The sequence below is a fragment of the Drosophila hydei genome, unplaced genomic scaffold (assembly GCF_003285905.1).
Source record: "Drosophila hydei strain 15085-1641.00,03,60 unplaced genomic scaffold, DhydRS2 tig00000361-arrow-arrow-pilon, whole genome shotgun sequence".
Taxonomy (NCBI): Eukaryota; Metazoa; Arthropoda; class Insecta; order Diptera; family Drosophilidae; genus Drosophila; species Drosophila hydei.
This window is the reverse complement of record NW_022045717.1, coordinates 478,082-500,408: the sequence shown is the minus strand read 5'-3', so window position 1 is coordinate 500,408 and position 22,327 is coordinate 478,082. Positions and strand designations below refer to the sequence as shown.

General features: G+C 40.9%; 2 protein-coding genes across 11 annotated transcripts; both read left to right on the top strand.

The window, feature by feature from the left end:
• Window positions 1–223: 223 nt before the first annotated feature.
• LOC111604068 (alpha-actinin, sarcomeric) lies at window positions 224–20,010 on the top strand. 10 transcript variants are annotated; one of them, XM_023321944.2, is made up of 10 exons: window positions 224–422; window positions 8,087–8,249; window positions 13,044–13,460; window positions 13,517–13,670; window positions 13,819–13,970; window positions 17,313–17,405; window positions 17,467–17,817; window positions 17,885–18,063; window positions 18,567–19,701; window positions 19,776–20,010. In XM_023321944.2, exons 2-10 carry the CDS (start codon window positions 8,136–8,138, stop codon window positions 19,932–19,934), a joined length of 2,754 nt encoding a protein of 917 aa, XP_023177712.1. In that variant the 5' UTR covers window positions 224–422; window positions 8,087–8,135; the 3' UTR covers window positions 19,935–20,010. The 10 variants fall into 10 exon arrangements, with proteins under 10 accessions (XP_023177712.1, XP_023177709.1, XP_023177708.1 ...); XM_023321941.2 differs by having other exon boundaries at window positions 8,084–8,249; XM_023321940.2 differs by lacking the exon at window positions 224–422 and adding an exon at window positions 6,090–6,209.
• On the top strand, window positions 851–3,054 carry LOC111604070 (protein ultraspiracle). The gene has a single exon (XM_023321947.2). The coding sequence runs from the start codon at window positions 1,452–1,454 to the stop codon at window positions 2,874–2,876; it is 1,425 nt and encodes a 474-aa protein (XP_023177715.1). The 5' UTR covers window positions 851–1,451; the 3' UTR covers window positions 2,877–3,054.
• Window positions 20,011–22,327: the final 2,317 nt, after the last annotated feature.

Genomic DNA, 22,327 nt, shown 5'->3' with positions numbered 1-22,327 from the left:
TATATATATATATATATATTTATGTACATAATACACTAAGCCATCAGCTGTTTAGAAATGCATGTATGTGTGCACGGCCTAATTCGATAAGAACTGAAAACATCCCCTTAAAATGTGCAGTAGCATTACATTGTTTTGTGCCGATAGTCTCTAGTATCGATAACTGTTTATTGCCACAGCCGTATTTTATTTGGTAAAATTTAGCACATTTGTCATATTTAAGTATTTTGTTTGCAGTGTGTTTGAATTGGACGGCAGATCAGTTCAGTAAAAATAATTGCAAATAAACGCATCTATTAATTGTTTTTCAGTGTCTGATCAATTTTTAATGAGTGCCTGTGCGCGTGTGCGTCAATATAGTGCGATTACTGTTAAACAGTCAAGGCATCGCATTGCATGAAATCAAACAAGTGCGCATGCAAGTAAGTTGCACCGTGCATTAAGCTACGACTAAATTAAATTTAGCATTCATTTGACTTCGATTCACAATGTGGACTTAATTCGTTGTGTTGCTGATTCGTGGTTGGCCATAAGTAAGACGGTTTTGAAGGCGCGCTCGCGGGGTTTATTGTTTTGTTGTTGATTTGTCGATGTCGATTATTTGGGCCGAGGCCGGAGCCGGGGAATTGGCGCTTTGTCCTATATGTATGTGTGTGTATTTTTGCATATGCCGCACATAATTGCAGGGAGGGTCGCTGTTGTCTGCGTGTACGTGTGTGTTTGCGTCGTCTGGCTAGCTGCGCTTGTGTGCGTGTTTGCGTTTTTGCAAGTACAACAAGAATTGTATTATGACAGACACAGAGTTGCTCTGTGTGGTGAGAACTCTTTCTCTTTTGTTGTTGAGGTGGTGGTGGTGCTGATAGTCGCCGTCTGCTCTAAACAGGGTTGTTGCACCGTCAAAATTGCAAGGCATGCATATTTGGTTGTCATTTGCCAAACACAGGAGCACAAAATCAAATACAATTACCCAATTTCTCTTGTACAATACTCATGTAGTGTGAGATGTGTATGGTATTGTGTGACTGCGCTTGGGACCCGCCACTAATGTATAACCGCTGGACAACACTGGCAGCTGGTGAATTCATGTGGCTGTGGTGAATTTTGTCTTTGTTGAGAAAAAAAATGTCGACGCGAAAAGTATTTAATCATTAGTCAGAAAAGCCTGTCTATGCGAATTCTCTAAATTGGGAAATTAATTCAAATAGTAAATATAACGACGTACAACTGGACAAAGTGGCGAAAGCAAAGCGCAAGTTATGTAAATCCAAGGAACTGAATTTTATGCACTTTACAAGTTTGTCAGACTCTTCGACACGGTGGCGTACCTGTCGACCACAAAGTGAAACTGCAGTGGGGAAAGTCGCACACGCATAGACAGAAATACGCAACATTGGACAGAAGATCAGGAACAATAGACAGGAGCAAAAACGGGACTGAAGCCCCAGCACAACATGGACAATTGCGATCAGGACGCAGGCTTTCGGCTGGGTCCGATTAAGGAGGAGGTTAAACCGGACATATCGCAGCTTAATGACAGCAACAACAGCAGCTTCTCGCCCAAGGCCGAGAGCCCGGGCCCCTTTATGCAGGCCATGAACATGGTGAATGTCAACAATAACAATAATCCCAATCAACAGCAGCAGCAACAGCAGCAGCAGCAACTACAACAATATCCGCCAAATCATCCGCTTAGCGGGTCAAAGCATTTGTGCTCCATATGCGGGGATCGAGCCAGTGGCAAACACTATGGTGTCTACAGCTGCGAGGGCTGCAAGGGCTTCTTCAAGCGCACAGTGCGCAAGGATCTCACATATGCTTGCCGCGAGAATCGCAATTGCATCATTGACAAGCGGCAGCGTAATCGCTGCCAATATTGCCGTTATCAGAAATGCCTCACGTGCGGCATGAAGCGCGAGGCTGTGCAGGAGGAACGACAACGCGGTGCCCGCGCCTCTACAGGACGATTGAGCGTTGGTGGCGGTGCAACTGGTTCTGGCATTGGCGTGGGTGGAGGTCCCGGCAGCGGAGCCAATAGTGCCTCCGATGATTTTAAGCCCAATAGCGTGTCCCGCGACTTTACCATTGAACGTCTCCTCGACGCCGAGCAGCGGGCGGAGGCGCAGAGCGGCGATCGGGCGTTGGCATTTCTGCGCGTCGGGCCCAACTCGACGGTGCAGCCGGACTACAAAGGCGCCGTATCGGCGCTCTGCCAGGTGGTCAACAAACAGCTCTACCAGATGGTAGAATATGCGCGGCTAATGCCTCACTTTGCCCAGCTGCCACTCGACGATCAGGTGATACTATTGAAGGCAGCGTGGAATGAGCTACTTATTGCGAATGTGGCATGGTGCAGCATCGAATCGCTGGACGAGGCGATCGCAGGAGTGGGCCATGACAGCGGCTTTGAGCGACGGTCACCCGTGATGCAGCCGCAGCAGCTGTTCCTCAGCCAGAGCTTCTCGTACCATCGCAACAGTGCGATCAAAGCGGGCGTCCATGCCATCTTCGATCGCATACTTTCCGAGCTGAGCGTCAAGATGAAGCGCCTCAATTTGGATCGGCGTGAGCTGTCCTGCTTGAAGGCCATCATTCTGTATAATCCGGATATTAGAGGCATTAAGAATCGTGAGGACATCGAGCTGTGCCGCGAGAAGGTCTACGCCTGCCTCGACGAGCATTGCCGGCTGGAGCATCCGGGCGATGATGGTCGCTTTGCCCAGCTGCTGTTGCGACTGCCTGCACTGCGTTCGATTAGCCTGAAGTGCTTGGATCATCTCTTCTTCTTTCGCATCATCAGCGATCGGCCGCTGGACGAGCTGTTTATCGAGCAGCTGGAGTTGCAGCCGCCGCCAGGCCTGATCCTGAAGCCCGAGTGAATGCGACGCGATGCGATGCGCTTGTTATCGATCGAATGTGTTGCATGCAACGGCGATCGATCGAATGTTTCATTGTGATTGAGTTTGTTTGCATTTCTCTGCCAACCACGCCTCCAACCCCTACTTCCGCTCCCTCAAAAATCTGATCTGAACTTTTATTCTTCGTCTAATTAGTAACATGCATATTATAACAATAATATACTAAATATGTATTTTTTTTTTGTAATAATATATATGTATAAATATATATTATTTATAATTTTATGTTATGTTTTTTTTTTATTGCGAACTAGAAAATGTTTTCCTTAAGATTCAACGATAAAACAGAAACAAAAAGAAAATATAAAATAATACAGTTATATGAATGTGGCGTTGGCTGACACACATATGTACGTGTATGTATGTATGCAGCAACTATGTGTGTACACACACACACACACACACCTATGCATATATCAAATATAAGCAAATTGTAATTATTTCTTAAAATAATTGTATCCACAAGTTATAAAATACATGCGAACTAATATATACATGTATAAATATATATGTATATATATATATATATATATATAGATATATATATTTATATATATGCATGTAAATATATATATATACCTCTCTCTTTCTCTCTCACTCTGCGCGAAAGTGTTTTCGTTTACCTTGAATTTTGTCCCTGTTGGAAGAAGCGGCCTGCATTGGCGTCTGTCTCGTGTGTACAGTGAACACACGCTAAGCGCATCTGAGCGCTATCGCTGTGGAGCGCGCGTGGCCGGCGCATTTGTGATTTAAGCATCGGTTTGCTCTTGATTTGTCCTTGAAACGGAATCCATAAAAATATTAATAATTTATATATATACAAATTTATTTTTTAATTTTTCCACATGACGAAATCCAATTTTGTTTTACTTTAACTATAGCATTAGGTATTCGATCAACCTCGTTCGAAGATCGAGCTGTGGGTATTTATACTTACAGTGAAAACCTTTTCATCTATATATATATATATGTATATATATTCTTTTTAATTTAAAAAAATTAATATTTCAACACTTTTCTATTTTAGTTTGGAAAAATTGTCGTAAATTGTCTTTTTTTCTGCAAGGTTTTTTTTTGCAGTCATTTTATTGTCAAGACCAATTAACAAATTGGTCTTATAAGAGGAAAATATTATTTAAGACTTACTGGACTAGAGACCTTGGAATGCTTAAGAAGCAACAGATATCAACTACTCGAAAATATTCACAAAATTAGTTTTCTTTTTGTTCTATTATCCTTAAAGATCCTAATAGGATAGATTAAAGCAACGGTATTCCAATTGGCGCATAGTTATGAGAGCTCTGCCAGTTGGAATCGGCATATACTGTATGATAACAAAATTCCAATTCACTTGAATTTTTTGAATGCTAATTGGACAGTGTTCACTTTGCTAATTTGATTTTTGTTTTGTTTCTTAAGGTGTGCATGCCAATTGGATAGCCTATTAAAATGCGACCAAACATTTTGTCAAATCGTTACTAAAGTTTTTGTTTAATAAAATTTGTTACTCGTGGAATAGACTTTCTTCCGCTGGTGTTTATGGCCATCTCCTTGGCAATTTGTCTGTCTGTCCGTCCGTCTGCTTGTCTGTGGATCCGTGGCGGGCATTTCTTTCAATTTTTATTAAATTTATGTATGTTTTGCGTTCAAATAGATATTTTCAGAAATATGGTATTAACGCACAGAAGCTTTAAAAATAGATATTGTTTTCGAAAAAAAGATAAAAAAACAACAAGAATTTGCCGCTGACGACGCACAAAAAATGGGCCAAAAATAAATTATTTCTTATTGGGCCGAGTTGCGATTAGATGGGTGGGATGCGACCACGTAATACGCTGCCCCTGATTCTGCTGCTTCTTCCATCCAGCATGTCTGTCTGGAAGTTGAGCGAGCACAGCGTGAGCAGTGCAGAAGGCAGAGAGGAGGGGTGTGTGAGTGAGCGAGTGAGTGCAGCTCCTTGAGAGAGAGCGAGCGAGCGAGCGAACGACTGAGCGCAGCTCCTTGTAAGAGAGCGAGCGAGTGCAGCTCCTTCTGAGAGAGTTTTACTCCAAGTAAAAGCTCACCATTGCCAAAGTACGTATATATGTGTATGTGTGTGTGTGTTTGTTGTGTGTTGTATTTAGATTTGAGCTATAAAATGTTTAATAAAACTCATAAATAATCTGTCTAAAGGAGATAAATATATATATATATATGTTTATGCAGATATGTGTAGTCTATAGATAATATATATATAGGTGTATATTTATATATATATATATACACACACACATACACGCACATGCATGTTCAATAGGCGGCATATTCAGAGTAGTTTTGCACGGAAAAACCAAGTGGCATGCCAATAAAAATCATGTGTGTGCCTCCTTCGTTGCCCGCCGCCCCAACATACACTCTATACACATATGTGTATGTATGTATGTGTGTTTGTATTGGAAAAGAGTTTCCGAAGCGAAATTAACAATTTGCTATTTTTGTAGCCATGCGGGGGCGGTATGATGCGACAGTTCGACCCCGAACTGACAGACAGGCGGACGGACGAACGGACAGAAATCAACTGACAGACACGCATTGACCATCAGCAGCAGCAGCAAACAAGTTGCTGTTTTCACACAGGGTGACTCTGAGTTGTCTGCGTGTGCGTGAGGCGAGTGCGTTTGTTTGATTCTTTTGTTGTTGCATTTCGAAAAGCTAACGGCATTTGCTCTAACAGATTCTACCTGTTGTCGCCGCTGCTCTTGCATTCGTATGCATATCGATAATTATCGAGCATGGCCGAGGCACGACGCACACATACACTCACACATACATGCAAAAGCTAACTCACACACACAGCATCACTCAGCCTCAGTCAGCAGCAGCAGCAGCAGCAACAACAGCAGCAACAATTGTCTGTTGGTCGAATTCATACTTTCTTCTTTGTTTTTGCTTTGCCTTTAGACTGCTGCCACCCACTCCCACTGTGTGCATATGTATTACGTGTGCGCGAGTGCGTGTGTGTGTTCGTTCGCTCGCCTGTTCGTGTGTTCGTTTCGGCGCATGCTCGTTCGGGCATCTTCGTGTGCTTGTGTGTGCCAACGAGAGGCGATCGCCGTCGTGCATTTTGTTGTTCTTTTTGTTGCTGCTGCTGCACAGTTTTCTTTGACTGTTGCTGCTGCTGCGCTGCTGCTGCTGTTGCTACTGCCGCCACTTCTGGGTCGTCGCATACGTACGATATTCAGTTTTCGCTGGCGCGACATCAGTTTTGAGTTGGCTATCAACGCGAGCGGGTCTTTCTCTTTGCAAGCGACAAACGTAGATATTTCCATAAAATTGTATATTCACATATATTGTTTTGTTGTTTTTTGTTATTGTTGTTGTTGTTGTCGTTGTCGTTGTTGTTGTTGGTTCAATACAAATCAAATTACCACATTTTTTTTCATATTTTTTTAAAAAAAAAAACAATTTTTTTTTTGGATTTTATCATACAACACAGACGAGAAGAAAAGAAAAACTATAAAAAATATATATATTTAACTTTTTTTTTGGTTCAGACTTGTTCAAAACGAAATACGTCAAAACATATATAGAAGCATACATATAGATATATATATATATATATATATATATATATATATATATATATATATATATATATATATATATATATATATATATAAATATATGTATATGTACATTTATATATCTAAAAAAATAAGCTTTTTCAATTACGAATAACGAATCTGTCGTATGTGAGTGTGTGTGCGAGTTGGGTATAGATATATATATACATATATATATATATATATATATATATATATACATACTAAACATATAGATACATATATCTGAATATATAGAATATTTATGTATATGTCTATGTATATGTATATATATAGTGTATAAACCGAAAATAAATACAAAAAAAAAAGAATAAGAACTGCCGAGATATTTGTGTTAAATACTTTTGAAAACGGAACCCAATTATATATATACATATATATATATATATATATATATGTTCAGATATGTATAGATATATGCATATCTTAATATAATATCTTATATATATATAGCTAATATATATATTTATATATCTGAATCTTCTCAATCAAAGTCTAAGACCCCCCGTTCGTGTACACACGTACATCATGTAGCTCATACGCACCTACAGACATACATACGTGCGTTATGTGCGAGAGTTTTTTTTTTTTTTTTTGAAAATTATTTCAAATATGTACTAAATCCACAATTCAATCTGCCCGAAATTTCCAACCGCCCCGTTCCGTTTGCACCCCTCTAAAAAGAGAGACAGAGAGAGAAAGAGGGGGTAAGGGAGAGAGAGAGAGAGAGAAGAAAGAACGTACGGCACATGCGTTGACGTTAACGCCGAAAATAAAATTTGAAAAACATACTATTTTTAAAACTATACCAATGCGAAACGGAACGAGATGGAACGAAACACAACGAAACGAGCGAACAAGCAAAAGCGAATGTGAACAAAATAATTAAGTAGCAAATTATCGTGTTATACAACGTCCTATATATATATATATGTCTGTTTATATATAAATATACTTTTTTTATGAACTTGGTTTTTATCAATCTCTGTTAGTTCGAGTTCCAGTTCGAGTTCGAAAAAGCTAAACGTATTAGAGGAACAGACGGACACCTGTGTTTGCCCTTAGAGAATCAGCTCAAGTTTTATTCTTCCCTTTCACATTTCTGTTTCCGTTTCCGTTTCCATTCGAAGCATCTTTAATTTGCTTATTATCTGTTTATCGATCTATCTCTCTCTCTCTCTATCTATATCTCTCTCGCTCTTTCAACTGCATATTGCAGATGCAAATTTAAGGATTATCAGCTATATATATATATGTATATATATATAGTTTGAATGTCAAAGAGAACAACAAAATAAAGCTAAGCTAAGATCGCGTTGGCTTCGAGTTCCGATAAATTAACAGTTCTTAGATTCGAAAATTCAATCACACGCACACACACAAGCACACAGAGACGACCAGCAACTGCAACTAATTAAAAAATAATAATTTAAACTTAAATTTAACAAATTAAATAACATCAAAAACAAAAAATTAAAAATTAAAAATAGAAAAAGAAAAGTTACCCAAACGAAGTAATAAAGAAAAGTGCAACCCTACTACCCCTACTCCCATAATCATCGACAGCAGCAACAGCAACTGCACCACCAGCAACTGCACCTAACGAAACAGCCACAAAATGATGATGGAGAACGGTATCTCCATGGAGTACGGCGATGGCTACATGGAGCAGGAGGAGGAATGGGAACGCGAGGGATTGCTCGATCCGGCGTGGGAGAAGCAACAGAAGAAGGTGAGTGCCAGACTGAAACCAATTACAAAACCAATTTCAAGTTATCGATCTCCAACTTTGCCAGCAATCGATCACAGTCCAAACGATTCACATTGAAAATGCCAGATGAAATTCCCAGAGATTTTGCCATTTCTCAACGTTTTTATAAATTCACAAATCTTTCAGATTTATTTTTGAATCCAAACTATAAATAGTACGTCCAAGTCCTAATATTAGCTCAATATTGAGTGTGGCTAAAGAAATGTTTATTGCTAAACAATTGACTCATTAACCATGATTTCTTGCAGTCAGCTCTATCAAAACATAGCCAGGATTGCTTGACTCACTGCCAGTGTTGCCAGACTGGTTAGTTCTGGCTAACGGTTAGGTTAGAGCATAGCGCAATCAGTTGAAGACAGATGCGAAACAGAATCAAATACATAATATATACATATAGCTAGCATACAGGCATATATATGTACATATATATATATATATATGTGTGTGTTTAAATATATATATTTGGCTGTATATTTCTTCGATTATGTTTCAATATTTGTGCGCGGCAGGCAGGCAGGCGAAAAGCTCAGCGCGCGTTTTAAAAATAGATTCATTTCATGGTTCTTTTCTCGAAATGTTTGAAATATGTTGTACAAAAATAAATAAAGTGTTGTTGTTGTCGTCGCCGTCGTTGTTGTTGTTGTTGCTCAGCCGAAAACATTTGCGCCACAATCATTTATCACTGGAAGCCTCCACCGTAGGAGACAAAGTCAATTCCATCTCTTTGACTGCCTATCGATAACTTCACAAACTACTCACCTCACCTCTCTCTCTCTGCCTTACTCTCACACACACACACACAGAAAGATCTGAAGGTTATATATGCGATGTTCCATTCAATTATGTTGCGCGTATTTCTTACTGCCTGTCACTTCTCCACTTTGCCTCTCCCTCCCCCTCTCACTCGCAATCTTTAGCAGTGCCGCTTTATTTGTTTGCTTGTTCTGTTTTTTTTTCAGCGGAAGCGGCTACCGTTACCTGACAACAACAACAGCAACAATAACATACTGCCACTGTCTAAATAGTTGCTCAATTGATAGCTTTCCAGATTGTTCAGATATGACTCAATGGCGCTGGCAGCTTCCCAGCTGGAAAGCAAGTGTTGCCATAACAGTGCCTGATAAGCCATTCAATCAGAATGCCAAGCCAGGCAGCCAGCCAGCCAGAGCCTCCCCCTGCCCCAATGCCCCTCCTGCCCCTCGCAAACCATCTGTTAATCAGTTAACAATGTGTAGAAATTGTTCAGTTTATTCAATTGCCAAATTGGCAACTGTTTATAGTGAGTTCGTTGCTGTTGTTGTTGTTTTTACTTTTCCTCTTTTATTTTCTGTTGTCGCCAATGAAGCGCAGCAAAAAATGATTCAACACAATTGTTATTTTTTCTTCTTTTTTAATTTGTAACAAACAGCAGCAACAGTAGCAGCGCACAAAAATATTCCGTTATTTATATACATACATAATTCTAAAAATTGTTTCAAAACAAAAAAAAAACATCATGAAAATTTAGTGCAAGGTTGCGGTTTTGACACGCTGCTTCATGATATGCTTATAGGGGGTGGGTGGGCCGCTAGGTGGACTGCGACGGCGGCGGTAGGCCGCCAGCAATTTACAATTATAAATAGACAGCAATAAGCTAAAGAACTGCATATTCCACACACACACACACAGCGAGAGAAAGATAGAAAGATATGCAGCGCAATGACAAATTGGAATATGGCTGCTGCAGGAGGTTGCCACCTGATTAAAAACATTTTAATGATTGAGCTTGACACACACACACACACACGCTCGCACACACGCACACTGACTAGCATATGTATATATGCATACGTATTTAGTATTCAGTATTCAGTTGATCTATATATACATTTCGTAATCGTAAATTACCGCACAACAGAATTTCGTCTCGTCATTATAGGAGACGCAGCAGTTGAAATATAGCGAAAGCAACAAATTGTTGTCGCTCTTATTGTTATTGTTGGCATTTCTGTGTTTACATTGGCCAAAATGGCAGGCTGATGACTGTGTGAACAAGCTAACTGGCTGGGGGAGGGGACGGCGACGGCGACGGCGACCTGTGGGCGGCCAAGCAGGTGGGCTTGTGGGCGTAGGCTGTTTATTGTTTTCGAGTCTTGCACTTGCTCTCACTCTCTCCTCACAGCATGTGTGTGTGAGAGTGTGTATGTGTATGATTCAATAGCCTATGCGTCATCATCAGTGCAACACATACACACGCACACATTTATCTATATATATATATATATATATATATATATATATATATATATATATATATATATATAAACATACCTCAGGTGTTTAGCAATTGCCAGCTGGCAGGATTGCCATAGACAATGACTAAACTAAAAGTTAACAAAAAAAAAAAAAAAAGAAACTAGTGTTAGACAATTGCGACACATTTTGACAGCCACTTATCGACAAACGCACTAAATGTGTGCGCTTGTATGTGTGTGCTTGTATGTGTGTGCCTAAATAATACCCTATCGACTTTTTGCAACTAATTTTTGCCAAAAAGCATCACTGCTTGCTCTTCACCCCATTACGCGCCGCTGTCTACGTTGGTTTTATTTAATTTGATTTGTTTTGTGTGTGCGAATGAGTCCATGCTATAAGGCCGCTCAAATTACATTCGGCTAAAAATGGTGTGTGCGAGAGAGTGAGTGCGCATCGCATCGAGAGCTTTTATTTTAATATATTTTTTGTTTTTGCTTTTTTGTTCAACAAAAAAGCTCCCGGCGTTTGTCTTTTGGCGCGTGCGCATTTCTTATTGCTTCGATTGCTTAATCGCCAGAGAGGAGCTGATAGGTGCAGGCAACAGGCAACTGCGTCTGCGATTGTGACTGCTGCTGCTCTGCCCGATAACGGTAATCGCGCTGAGCGCAGCTTTAACTATTAAAAAAACGGCAGAAGCAAAACAAACGGGTTGACGGCGGAATGCGGCAGGCACTTAGCTAGTCAACGCTGCACACATACACATATATATGTATAAATAAACATATATACGTCCATACAAGTATATATGTATGTAGCCGAATAGCGGTAAGCGCCAACGACTCGTTTGGCAACGCACTCAAACTGCAGCTTACCTACCACTCCCTGACACTCTCTTCCCCTAACCCACCACATTACTCTATATGTGTGTGTCAGTGTCCGTTTGTGTGTGTTTATTGCTCTCTTTTCTGCTGCGCTGCTGGCCTAGTTGAACGTGTTATTGTTTGTGTGGGTAATGTAATGCAGAGGTAATCTGTCCCCAGCGCCTGTTTGGATCGTCACACACACACATGCGCGCATTGACATAGAGAGAGAGAGAGAGAGGCGGACAGCACAGCAGCGATTTGCATTAACAGTTGCATTTCTTGTTCTTTTAGCTCAGCCAGGTTTTCCGTTTGCTCGTCTAAGCTCGTCTTAAAGCAGCGACAACCATAACAGCATCCAACAATCTAAGCGAGTTGCTTGGCGACCTGTCCCATTGTATCAAGCACGCACGTAACTGTAAGCAGCTAAATGGCCAATAAAGCAGCCGGCTACGTTCCCATTCTTCATGCGCTTCTCATTTCTTTTTTCTTTTTTTATTTCAACTTTTTTATCTCTTTCATTTTTCTAATAATTTTCCCATCTGGGATCGCTGTTGTCCCTATACGCTTGCGTAGCGGTTGTCCCATTGTTATGTATATTGTTCTCAGTTATATGTCGACTAGGTATATGTGTATGTGTGTATGCGCTTTCCTTTTCACTGTTGGATCATTCAACGAAATCCATGTGAATGGCCAAGCACAAACATTTGCATACTTACACACACTCACAGTCACACATACGACGCAGGCATGCCCGTTCGACTATTAACAGCTGCACATTTCTGTGGGCGTGTGGGCGCGCCATTGAATGCCGTAATACGTATACATATGTACATATGTATATATTAAGGTACTTGTGTGTGCGAGCTTTTTGCTCAGCAACAACATTAAGCCTGTAGTAAATTTACAAGCACCAAACAGAAGAAACGCAGACGCAGACGACGACCAAAATAATGAAGTGTGTGCAAAAACAAAAAATTATAAAAAAAAATAAGAGAGAAAAACAACAAAACTGGTTTATATTTGTACATACAAACAGACATCTCTACATTGTCTTTTCTTGTTTTCTCTTTGTTCTTGCTGTCTGTCCCCATTCGGTGAAAAATAACTGCAACTGTCAGCCGCTGTCGCAGTCAGCGCTGCAGTCGCAGCTGCAGCCTTGCCAGACCGGCTCAACTTATTCGCTCAGCTTAGGGAAACTGTTGGAAAAATCAAAGAAACTTGATTATCCTGCTACTTAAAACGTTAGTTAATCTCTCCTTAATACAATTAACTTAGCAAATATAGTACCAGCTAGAATTGCGTCTAGTTAAACATGACATGGGACGTTTAGCGTCGAATGTTTTGACTAAACTTAAAAGTCTGATAAAGTGAACAGAATTCCATGGATGTTTTTCATGTTTGATTGGTAGTCTCCTGTCATTAGTTCTGTTTAGGATTCTAAATGAACATTCCAGAGTTAAGTCGGGTGATTTATCGATTTCTAGTTTGAGTTAAGCAGGCCTTCAAGTTCAAAATCTGAAATCATTCGAATTGCGCTCAGTTGATTCTAAATGGAGATTGATGTAGGAAGGTAATAACTTGATACATCGATATATATCGATATTGGCCATCGATTGCTATATTTCTCTCTCTCTCTCTCTCTCTCTCTCTCCGATAGACATTTACCGCGTGGTGTAACAGTCATTTGCGCAAAGCTGGCACCGCCATCGACAATATCGAGGAGGACTTCCGCAATGGCCTCAAGCTGATGCTGCTGCTGGAGGTGATCTCTGGGGAGACGCTGCCCAAGCCCGATCGCGGCAAAATGCGTTTCCACAAAATCGCGAATGTCAACAAGGCGCTGGACTTTATTGCATCGAAGGGCGTCCATCTGGTGTCCATTGGTGCCGAGGAGATCGTCGATGGCAATCTGAAAATGACGCTCGGCATGATCTGGACGATCATTCTGCGCTTTGCCATCCAGGACATCTCCGTCGAAGAGATGACCGCCAAGGAGGGTCTGCTATTGTGGTGCCAGCGCAAGACGGCGCCTTACAAGAATGTCAACGTACAGAACTTCCATCTCTCCTTCAAGGTAAGACCCCCCCCCATCTATCTCTGTCTATTATCGACTCACACATGTGCTTGCAGGACGGTCTGGCATTCTGTGCCCTCATCCATCGTCATCGCCCAGATTTGATCGACTATGCCAAGCTATCCAAAGACAATCCGCTGGAGAATCTGAACACTGCCTTCGATGTTGCTGAGAAATATCTAGATATTCCAAGGATGTTGGATCCAGATGGTATGTGGCCGCAGCTCTGCTGTTAGCCTAGTTAGTCATAATTAGCTCTTGTTTCCATAACTAAGTTAAGTTAGGGCATTTGGTGCAATTAATGATCATACTTTAAATTTAAATTCTCTTAAACAACGTCAACAACGGCCACACACAGATTTAATCAACACTCCGAAACCGGATGAACGTGCCATCATGACGTACGTCTCCTGCTACTATCACGCCTTCCAGGGAGCCCAACAGGTTGGAAATGTGACGCATGTACCCGAACCCACAAGACAATACACCTACGTCCCGAATAATTACAATGTGACTAAACTTCACATCTCGATACACATAAATATGATATATCTATTCCATTTCTCGTTCTATGCATATATATATATATACGACTTGTATATGTATCTATATATATCTATATATATTGCAGTTTGTTTTTTGGCCAAGAAACCAAGCAAAAACATGCCCAAAAGCCAACAAGCTGCCTCTGCCTTTGATGTTGTGCTCGTTGAAGCTTTGCTCTGGCCACAGCTGAAAGCTGCAATCAAACAAAAGCTCGCAAAGCAAAAGTCATTCACTAACAAACTCCACACTAATACGAGAGTCGGGCATTGGTATTGGTGAGCTTTCGAAGCTCGTACAGCATGCACAGCCGTGGAGCCAATACATGTTTGTCATCTGTGTGAAAGCTCTCTCGCACTCTCTCGCTCTCACTCTCTCGCTCTCTCTCTCTCTCTCTCTGTCTCTCTACCCCTAATCATTTGCTGTTGCCGCTGCATGTTGCATTAAATGGAATGCAAATTTGATCTGATTCGGCTGACGTCAATCACATTGTATTTTTATCAGATTAATATATTAATAATATATATATATATATATTTTATTGTTATCTTATGTATTATCCGTGTTATATGCATACTTATCGCGCTGGCAACTCGAGCCATGCTCGCGTCTGCATTGTTCGAGCATTGCTTGAGTTCCAGTCCACTCGTTCCATACCCATGTGCTCTAATCTCTAGGCATGCCTTAAGTTATGAATGTTAAGCTACTAACGCGCTCAATATGCGATACGATATTACGATATTACGATATTCTTATGCCCAACTAGGCATAGACAGCAGCCGGGTACAGTGAAAACCCCCAAACAAAAATCAAGTTTTATTTTATTATTTTTGAAAATCAAGCTAAAAGTTAATGATGAATATAGCTAATCAAAGTGAATCCCAGTTCACGATCCAAATCAAGGAATGAACAAAGCTTAGCCGCAGCCAACTTAACAAATTGATATACCGAATGAAGTTGGCTGCGCTTTAGCTAAAGAGCTAAGTTTCCACTGTACCTGACTGAGCCTGCCAGATAGATCTTATTGTTATTGTATATTGGGTGTTATATGCTAATTTGCCTGCCGAAAACACTAACCGAACAAATAATTCATTTGTATGTTTTGTTGCTTTTTCTCTCTCTCTTTCTCTCTCTCTCTGTTTTCTACTTCTCGCGATTGCAAATGCGCTCATCAACAACGCCATTAACAACAACAACAACAACAACAATTACTCTGCTACCGCTACCGCTACAACAACAACGACTCCCAACATGTATACATACATATGTATATCAAATCAAATCGATAACGATAACGATTACAACAACAACTCCACCACCACCAACAACACCACCATGATCACCAACCACCAACAAATACATCCACCGATCATACACAGATTTGCAGAATACTGCATTGCCAGATGAAAGAGCGGTCATGACCTACGTATCATCGTATTATCACTGTTTCAGTGGCGCTCAAAAGGTCTGTTATACACTCATACACACACACACACACACACACACTCCACTCCACACACTCACACACCTCCGATTTGTAGGCAGCACCTGCTGAGAAGCCTTCAAAAGTCTTCGCTGACATCAATTATCGATCAGTTTTGAGTACAATTCCATTCCATTTCGTTTCCACTTCGATTCCATTTCCAACATTCCAGCTAGTAATTTTTCAATCCATTTCGTGTCTTGGCTTTAAGTCGATTATGCGATAAATCAATTATCGCATTCTATTAGTCCAGCTAAAAGTGTTTCATTCCAAGGGTTTCAAGTGATTAAACTATCGTTTCATTCTACTTAAGCCATTTTGAATGAGATTTCCTTCAATCTATTTAGGTTCGTTCAATTCCGGTTTGTTTCACATTATAGAGACACCTGTAATTGTTCCATTCCATTTCGTTCCATTTCATTTTGTTCCACTTTATAGAGACACCTCTAGTCACTCAGGCATTCAAACAGATTACAATCTATTTAGTTGCGTTCCATTCCATTTTGCTCCACTTTATAGAGACACCTCTAATCGTTCCATTTAATTTTGTTCCACTGTATAGAGACACCTCTAATCACTCAGGCATTCAAACAGATAACAATCTATTTAGTTGCGTTCCATTCCATTTTGTTCCACTTTATAGAGACACCTCTAATCGTTCCATTTCATTTTGTTCCACTGTATAGAGACACCTCTAATCACTCAGGCATTCAAACAGATTACAATCTATTTAGTTGCGTTCCATTCCATTTTGCTCCACTTTATAGAGACACCTCTAATCGTTCCATTCCATTTTATTCCACTATATAGAGATACCTCTAATCACTCAGGTATTCAAACAGATTACAATCTATTTAGTTGCGTTCCATTCCATTTTGTTCCATTTTATAGACACCTCTAATCGTTCCATTTCATTTTGTCCCACTTTATAGAGACACCTCTAATCACTCAGGTATTCAAACAGATTACAATCTATTTAGTTGCGTTCCATTCCATTTTGTTCCATTTTATGGAGACACCTCTAATCGTTCCATTCCATTTTATTCCACTATATAGAGATACCTCTAATCACTCAGGCATTCAAACAGATTACAATCTATTTAGTTGCGTTCCATTCCATTTTGTTCCATTTTATAGACACCTCTAATCGTTCCATTCCATTTTGTCCCACTGTATAGAGACACCTCTAATCATTCAGGCATTCAAACAGATTACAATCTATTTAGTTGCGCTCCATTCCATTTTGTTCCACTTTATAGAGACACCTCTAATCGTTCCATTTCATTTTGTTCCACTGTATAGAGACACCTCTAATCACTCAGGCATTCAAACAGATTACAATATATTTAGTTGCGTTCCATTCCATTTTGTTCCACTTTATAGAGACACCCCTAATCACTCAATGATCAAGCGATAGTTCAATTTAAAGCCAACACATGCAGATAGGCGTCAATCATGTTCTATTCCATTCCGTATCATTCACACACACGCCCTCACACACACATCTCGCCCCGAAATGGAGTTGAGGCCATCGACAGATCGAAGCGAACCTTGCATCCCTTTCCCAGAGAGCTTTGGAACGCTGCTTGCGCCTGCTTTGAATGGGCTTGAAACTAACGCGAACCTCTGTCGTTCCAATTGGACTTTGCTTACTTAGTTTGCGCCGTTATGGTTACATGTCTTGCTGTTCGTTCGTGCGTTCGTTCGTTCGTTTTGTTTTGCTCTCAATTCATTCTGAGTCGGTTGTCCGATCTACACTCAGAGTAATTGGCTGGCGAGTCAAATGTTTAACTAACAGAGATTCTTCCAAACTTCACAATCGGCAGGCGGAAACGGCGGCAAATCGTATTTGCAAGGTGCTCAAGGTTAACCAGGAGAATGAACGCCTCATGGAGGAGTACGAGCGTCTGGCCAGCGATGTAAGTGATGCCCCAACAGCAAAAGCTCGGTGCACTTGAACCTTTTTCATGTTTGTTTTAGCTGCTGGAATGGATTCGCCGCACGATGCCATGGCTGAACTCGCGCCAGGCGGACAACTCGCTGGCCGGCGTACAGAAGAAGCTCGAGGAGTACCGCACGTACCGTCGCAAGCACAAGCCGCCACGTGTTGAGCAGAAGGCAAAACTCGAAACTAACTTTAACACGCTGCAGACGAAACTGCGTCTGTCCAACCGTCCAGCCTACTTGCCCACCGAGGGCAAGACCGTGTCTGATATCTCAAATGCCTGGAAGGGCCTGGAGCTAGCCGAGAAGGCGTTCGAGGAATGGCTGCTGGCTGAGACCATGCGCCTGGAGCGCCTCGAACATTTGGCCCAGAAGTTCAAGCATAAGGTACGTCTCTCAATCAAGCAACCGATCCTCGAGTGATCTTCTCTAATGTGACTTGCGTTTGCGACAGGCCGACGCTCACGAGGACTGGACACGTGGCAAGGAGGAGATGCTGCAGTCCCAGGACTTCCGTCAATGCAAGCTCAACGAGCTGAAGGCCCTCAAGAAGAAGCACGAAGCCTTTGAGTCTGATTTGGCCGCCCACCAGGATCGCGTCGAACAAATTGCCGCCATTGCCCAGGAGCTGAAGTAAGTGCAGCTGTTGCCCACCCACTAGCCCCATGTGTCCTACCCTACGCCTAATCCAGTGCTCCACTGAATCTCTATCAATTTTATATTCAATTATTATCTCAATGCTAACCGCTGGGCATCAACGCAAAGTGTGAGGTTAGATTGAATGATCATTTCGTATCTTCACCTTGAATCATCTACTCTCATTTCGTGCCATCCATGACCCGTCGATGATCGTCTAGCCACATAATTAGAAAGTGTAACTTGAATATCTAAAAGTCGCTTCACTATTTCATGATCATCAGCTCTAGAGAGTCAGTAAAACGTTGTAAATTGAGAGGATCAGTTGAGGTCAGGAGAGTTAGTAGAGTCTAAAGATCAATCTGACGATCAGTCTTAAAGCAAGAAAAGCAGGGAGAAACTTAGGCTTTATAATCATACTGATCATGATCATCATTCCGATCATTCACGATCACCAAACTCCAGTAGAAACTCGACTCAAGTTGGCTTTGATTTTGCAGCACTCTGGAGTATCACGATTGCGTGTCGGTGAATGCGCGCTGCCAGCGCATCTGCGATCAGTGGGATCGCTTGGGTGCCCTGACCCAGCGCCGCCGCACTGCACTGGATGAGGCTGAGCGCATCTTGGAGAAGATCGACATCTTGCATTTGGAGTTTGCGAAGCGTGCGGCGCCGTTCAACAACTGGTTGGATGGCACACGCGAGGATCTGGTGGATATGTTCATAGTGCACACCATGGAGGAAATACAGGGCCTGATCCAGGCGCACGATCAGTTCAAGGCGACGCTCGGCGAGGCCGACAAGGAGTTCAATTTGATTGTGAATCTTGTGCGCGAGGTTGAGTCGATTGTCAAGCAGCACCAGATACCCGGCGGCCTGGAGAATCCCTACACGACCCTAACGGCCCACGATATGACACGCAAGTGGAGCGATGTCCGCCAGCTGGTGCCACAGCGCGACCAGACCTTGGCCAACGAGCTGCGCAAGCAGCAGAACAACGAGATGCTGCGCCGCCAGTTCGCCGATAAGGCCAATGTGGTCGGTCCCTGGATCGAGATGCAGATGGATGCCGTCACAGCGATAGGCATGGGTCTGCAAGGCTCCCTGGAGGATCAGCTGCATCGCCTCAAGGAGTACGAGCAGGCTGTGTACGCATACAAGCCGAACATTGAGGAGCTCGAGAAGATCCATCAGGCCGTACAGGAGTCGATGATCTTTGAGAACCGCTACACGAACTATACGATGGAAACGCTGCGCGTCGGCTGGGAGCAGTTGCTCACCTCGATCAATCGCAACATTAACGAGGTGGAGAACCAAATACTGACACGCGACTCCAAGGGCATCAGCCAGGAGCAGCTGAACGAGTTCCGTTCCAGCTTCAATCACTTCGACAAGAATCGCACCGGTCGCCTGACGCCCGAGGAGTTCAAATCGTGCCTCGTCTCGCTGGGCTACTCGATTGGCAAGGACCGCCAGGGCGACATGGACTTCCAGCGCATCCTAGCCGTTGTCGATCCCAACAACACGGGCTACGTGCACTTCGATGCCTTCCTCGATTTCATGACCCGCGAGAGCACCGACACCGACACCGCCGAACAAGTCATTGATTCCTTCAGAATCCTGGCAGCCGACAAGGTGAGCATCCACACAGCGAATGTATTCCAGTCGACATTGTATTCATATATGCCTGCCTCTCTCCTCCCATTTAGCCATACATATTGCCCGATGAGCTGCGCCGCGAGTTGCCGCCAGATCAGGCCGAGTACTGCATCCAGCGCATGCCGCCATACAAGGGACCCAATGGAGTGCCCGGCGCCCTGGACTACATGTCGTTCAGCACAGCTCTCTACGGCGAGACCGATTTGTAAACGCACTCGATCATCCACTCAACAAGCACACTCGCACGCACACACACACACACACACACACACACACACACACACACACAGAAACACTCAAGCACACACACAGAAACACTCACCCACACACTCACGCACTCAATCACTCACACAGAGAGCTCGTCGGGTGGCAGGCAAACAAGCCCCAAAAGAAAAAATCATATAATAATTGCTAAACTCTAATAATAATAATATTAATAAACATAGATTTATTATTATGCTACACTCGTAAAGCTTAAACTCCAAGAAAGATGAGAAAATTATAATTTTTTGCAAATTATATATTGTACTTACGATACACATATATATATTTATATATATATATATATATCTATCTATATCTCGATATATATCATACATTACATTACATTACACTACATTACATCCATCTTCTTCAAGCCAATTGTAAACAGAGAATGAAAAACAAATGCATATCGAATATCTAAAAGAAAACAAACCACAAAACATCTAAACCATTATTTTTTGAAATTTATGTTAATAAAACAAACAAAAAACAACAAAAAAAAAAAAACGACAAGTTCTATACAAAACACGAAAATTGTGGCTAGAAACGTTGCAGAGGCACAATCGAATAGAGAGAGACAGATAGATGAACACATAAAACAGAGGTAGAGAGAGAGAGAGAGAGAGAGAGATACATACGAACAGCACACTAAGCAAATCAACTAGAAGGAGAGCGAAAGAGAGAGAGAGAGAGAGATGGCACTATATGCCATTTGGAGTACAGGCAAAACACAAAACTCGAAACACTAAAGAAACGGCCAATAAAGTAAACTATATCTATATATATATATACATACATATACATATATATGTATATAGCTATTTATTCATGTAAAGAAACTCGTATAACTTATTCATATTATATTTATTATATTTTTTTTATTTTCTTTTTGGTATCTCAGTTTTCAGCATTACAAATTCAACATAACAAACATTAATATTGGAAAATCTAACATTTTACAAACACACACACACACACACACACACACACTCACCTATACGAGCAAATGAAATAAATAAATTATTTGGTGATATTGTGTTTTAATATACAATGCCAATTTCATTTGGAAAGTGTCGCAACTTTGAACTTGATCCCCGGCGACTCGCCTCGCAAGCGCCCAGCAGTAGACTATGTTAGGTAGAAATCCTTCGTGGAACGAAAGGCATCTGGAACTTTGTCTTGAACCTGGAATAAGATGTGCTCGCTTTTTGGTTTTGTGTGGACAACAATGCTCAGAGCTTTCAGTTTATTGCCGACAGTAATCGAAATAAAACCATGATTAACATATACCGAGAAGTATATAGATATAAACATAAATCGTATTACTTATAGCATATGGGATTTATTTTGAAAATGTTCTCGCTGGAGATCGCAGCTAATTGGGATCTTTGCTTAAGTGTCTATAGAACTGAAATTAACAACTAACTAAATGTAAGTATACAGTTTGTAATTCATTAAAGAGCATAATATAATAAACACACTCACACACACACACACACTCGCACACATTCACACGAAACACGTGAAGGCAGAGCTGGCGTCGGTTTTGGTCCATTTTGTGGGTCCGTGGGACCCATGACATTTCGACGCAGCGGTTGGAAAAGTATTCTATATGTATATAAGTATATAGTGTCTAGATCTATTAATAAATATGCATTTACTCTCTTTTCTCTTTGTCTTTGTCACTCGCAACCGAAATATACTCAACATTCATAATTTTGTGTTTGTTTCGTTTTTATACGTTTATAAATACATTTGCAATGTTTTCAACAACAACAATTGAATCTCTCTTATGTTCATATATATATAAATATACATACATAAATATAACTATGCTTTATATATATATAGATATCTTATATATTAATTCTTTTGTATGCATTCTGAAAGCTTTCAATTTGAGTGCGATTTATTGTTTTGTTTTGCTTTGCTTTGCTTTGCTTTGCCTTTTGTTTGTTGCTTCGCTTTGTTTTGATAATTGATTTGATCGTCTTGTTGCCTTATCGATAACCGATAACGATAACAAAAACCTATGCCTAAATCTAAAAGATGGCATGGAACAAGTTGGAAACGGAACAGGAGAAATCGATGTAAATTGCATTTTTTTTAAATATAATTTTTGTTTATTGATTATTTGTTGTGTTTGTATTTTCTTGTTTATGTTTATGTTTATGTCTGTGTATAAATATTTACAAATAATAATTGAAATGAAACATAAATTAGTTTTATATATGTGTGTGTTATATACATATATATACATATATACATATATATACATATATATTTATATATATATATATATATATATATATATATAAGTATGTATGTATGTATAATT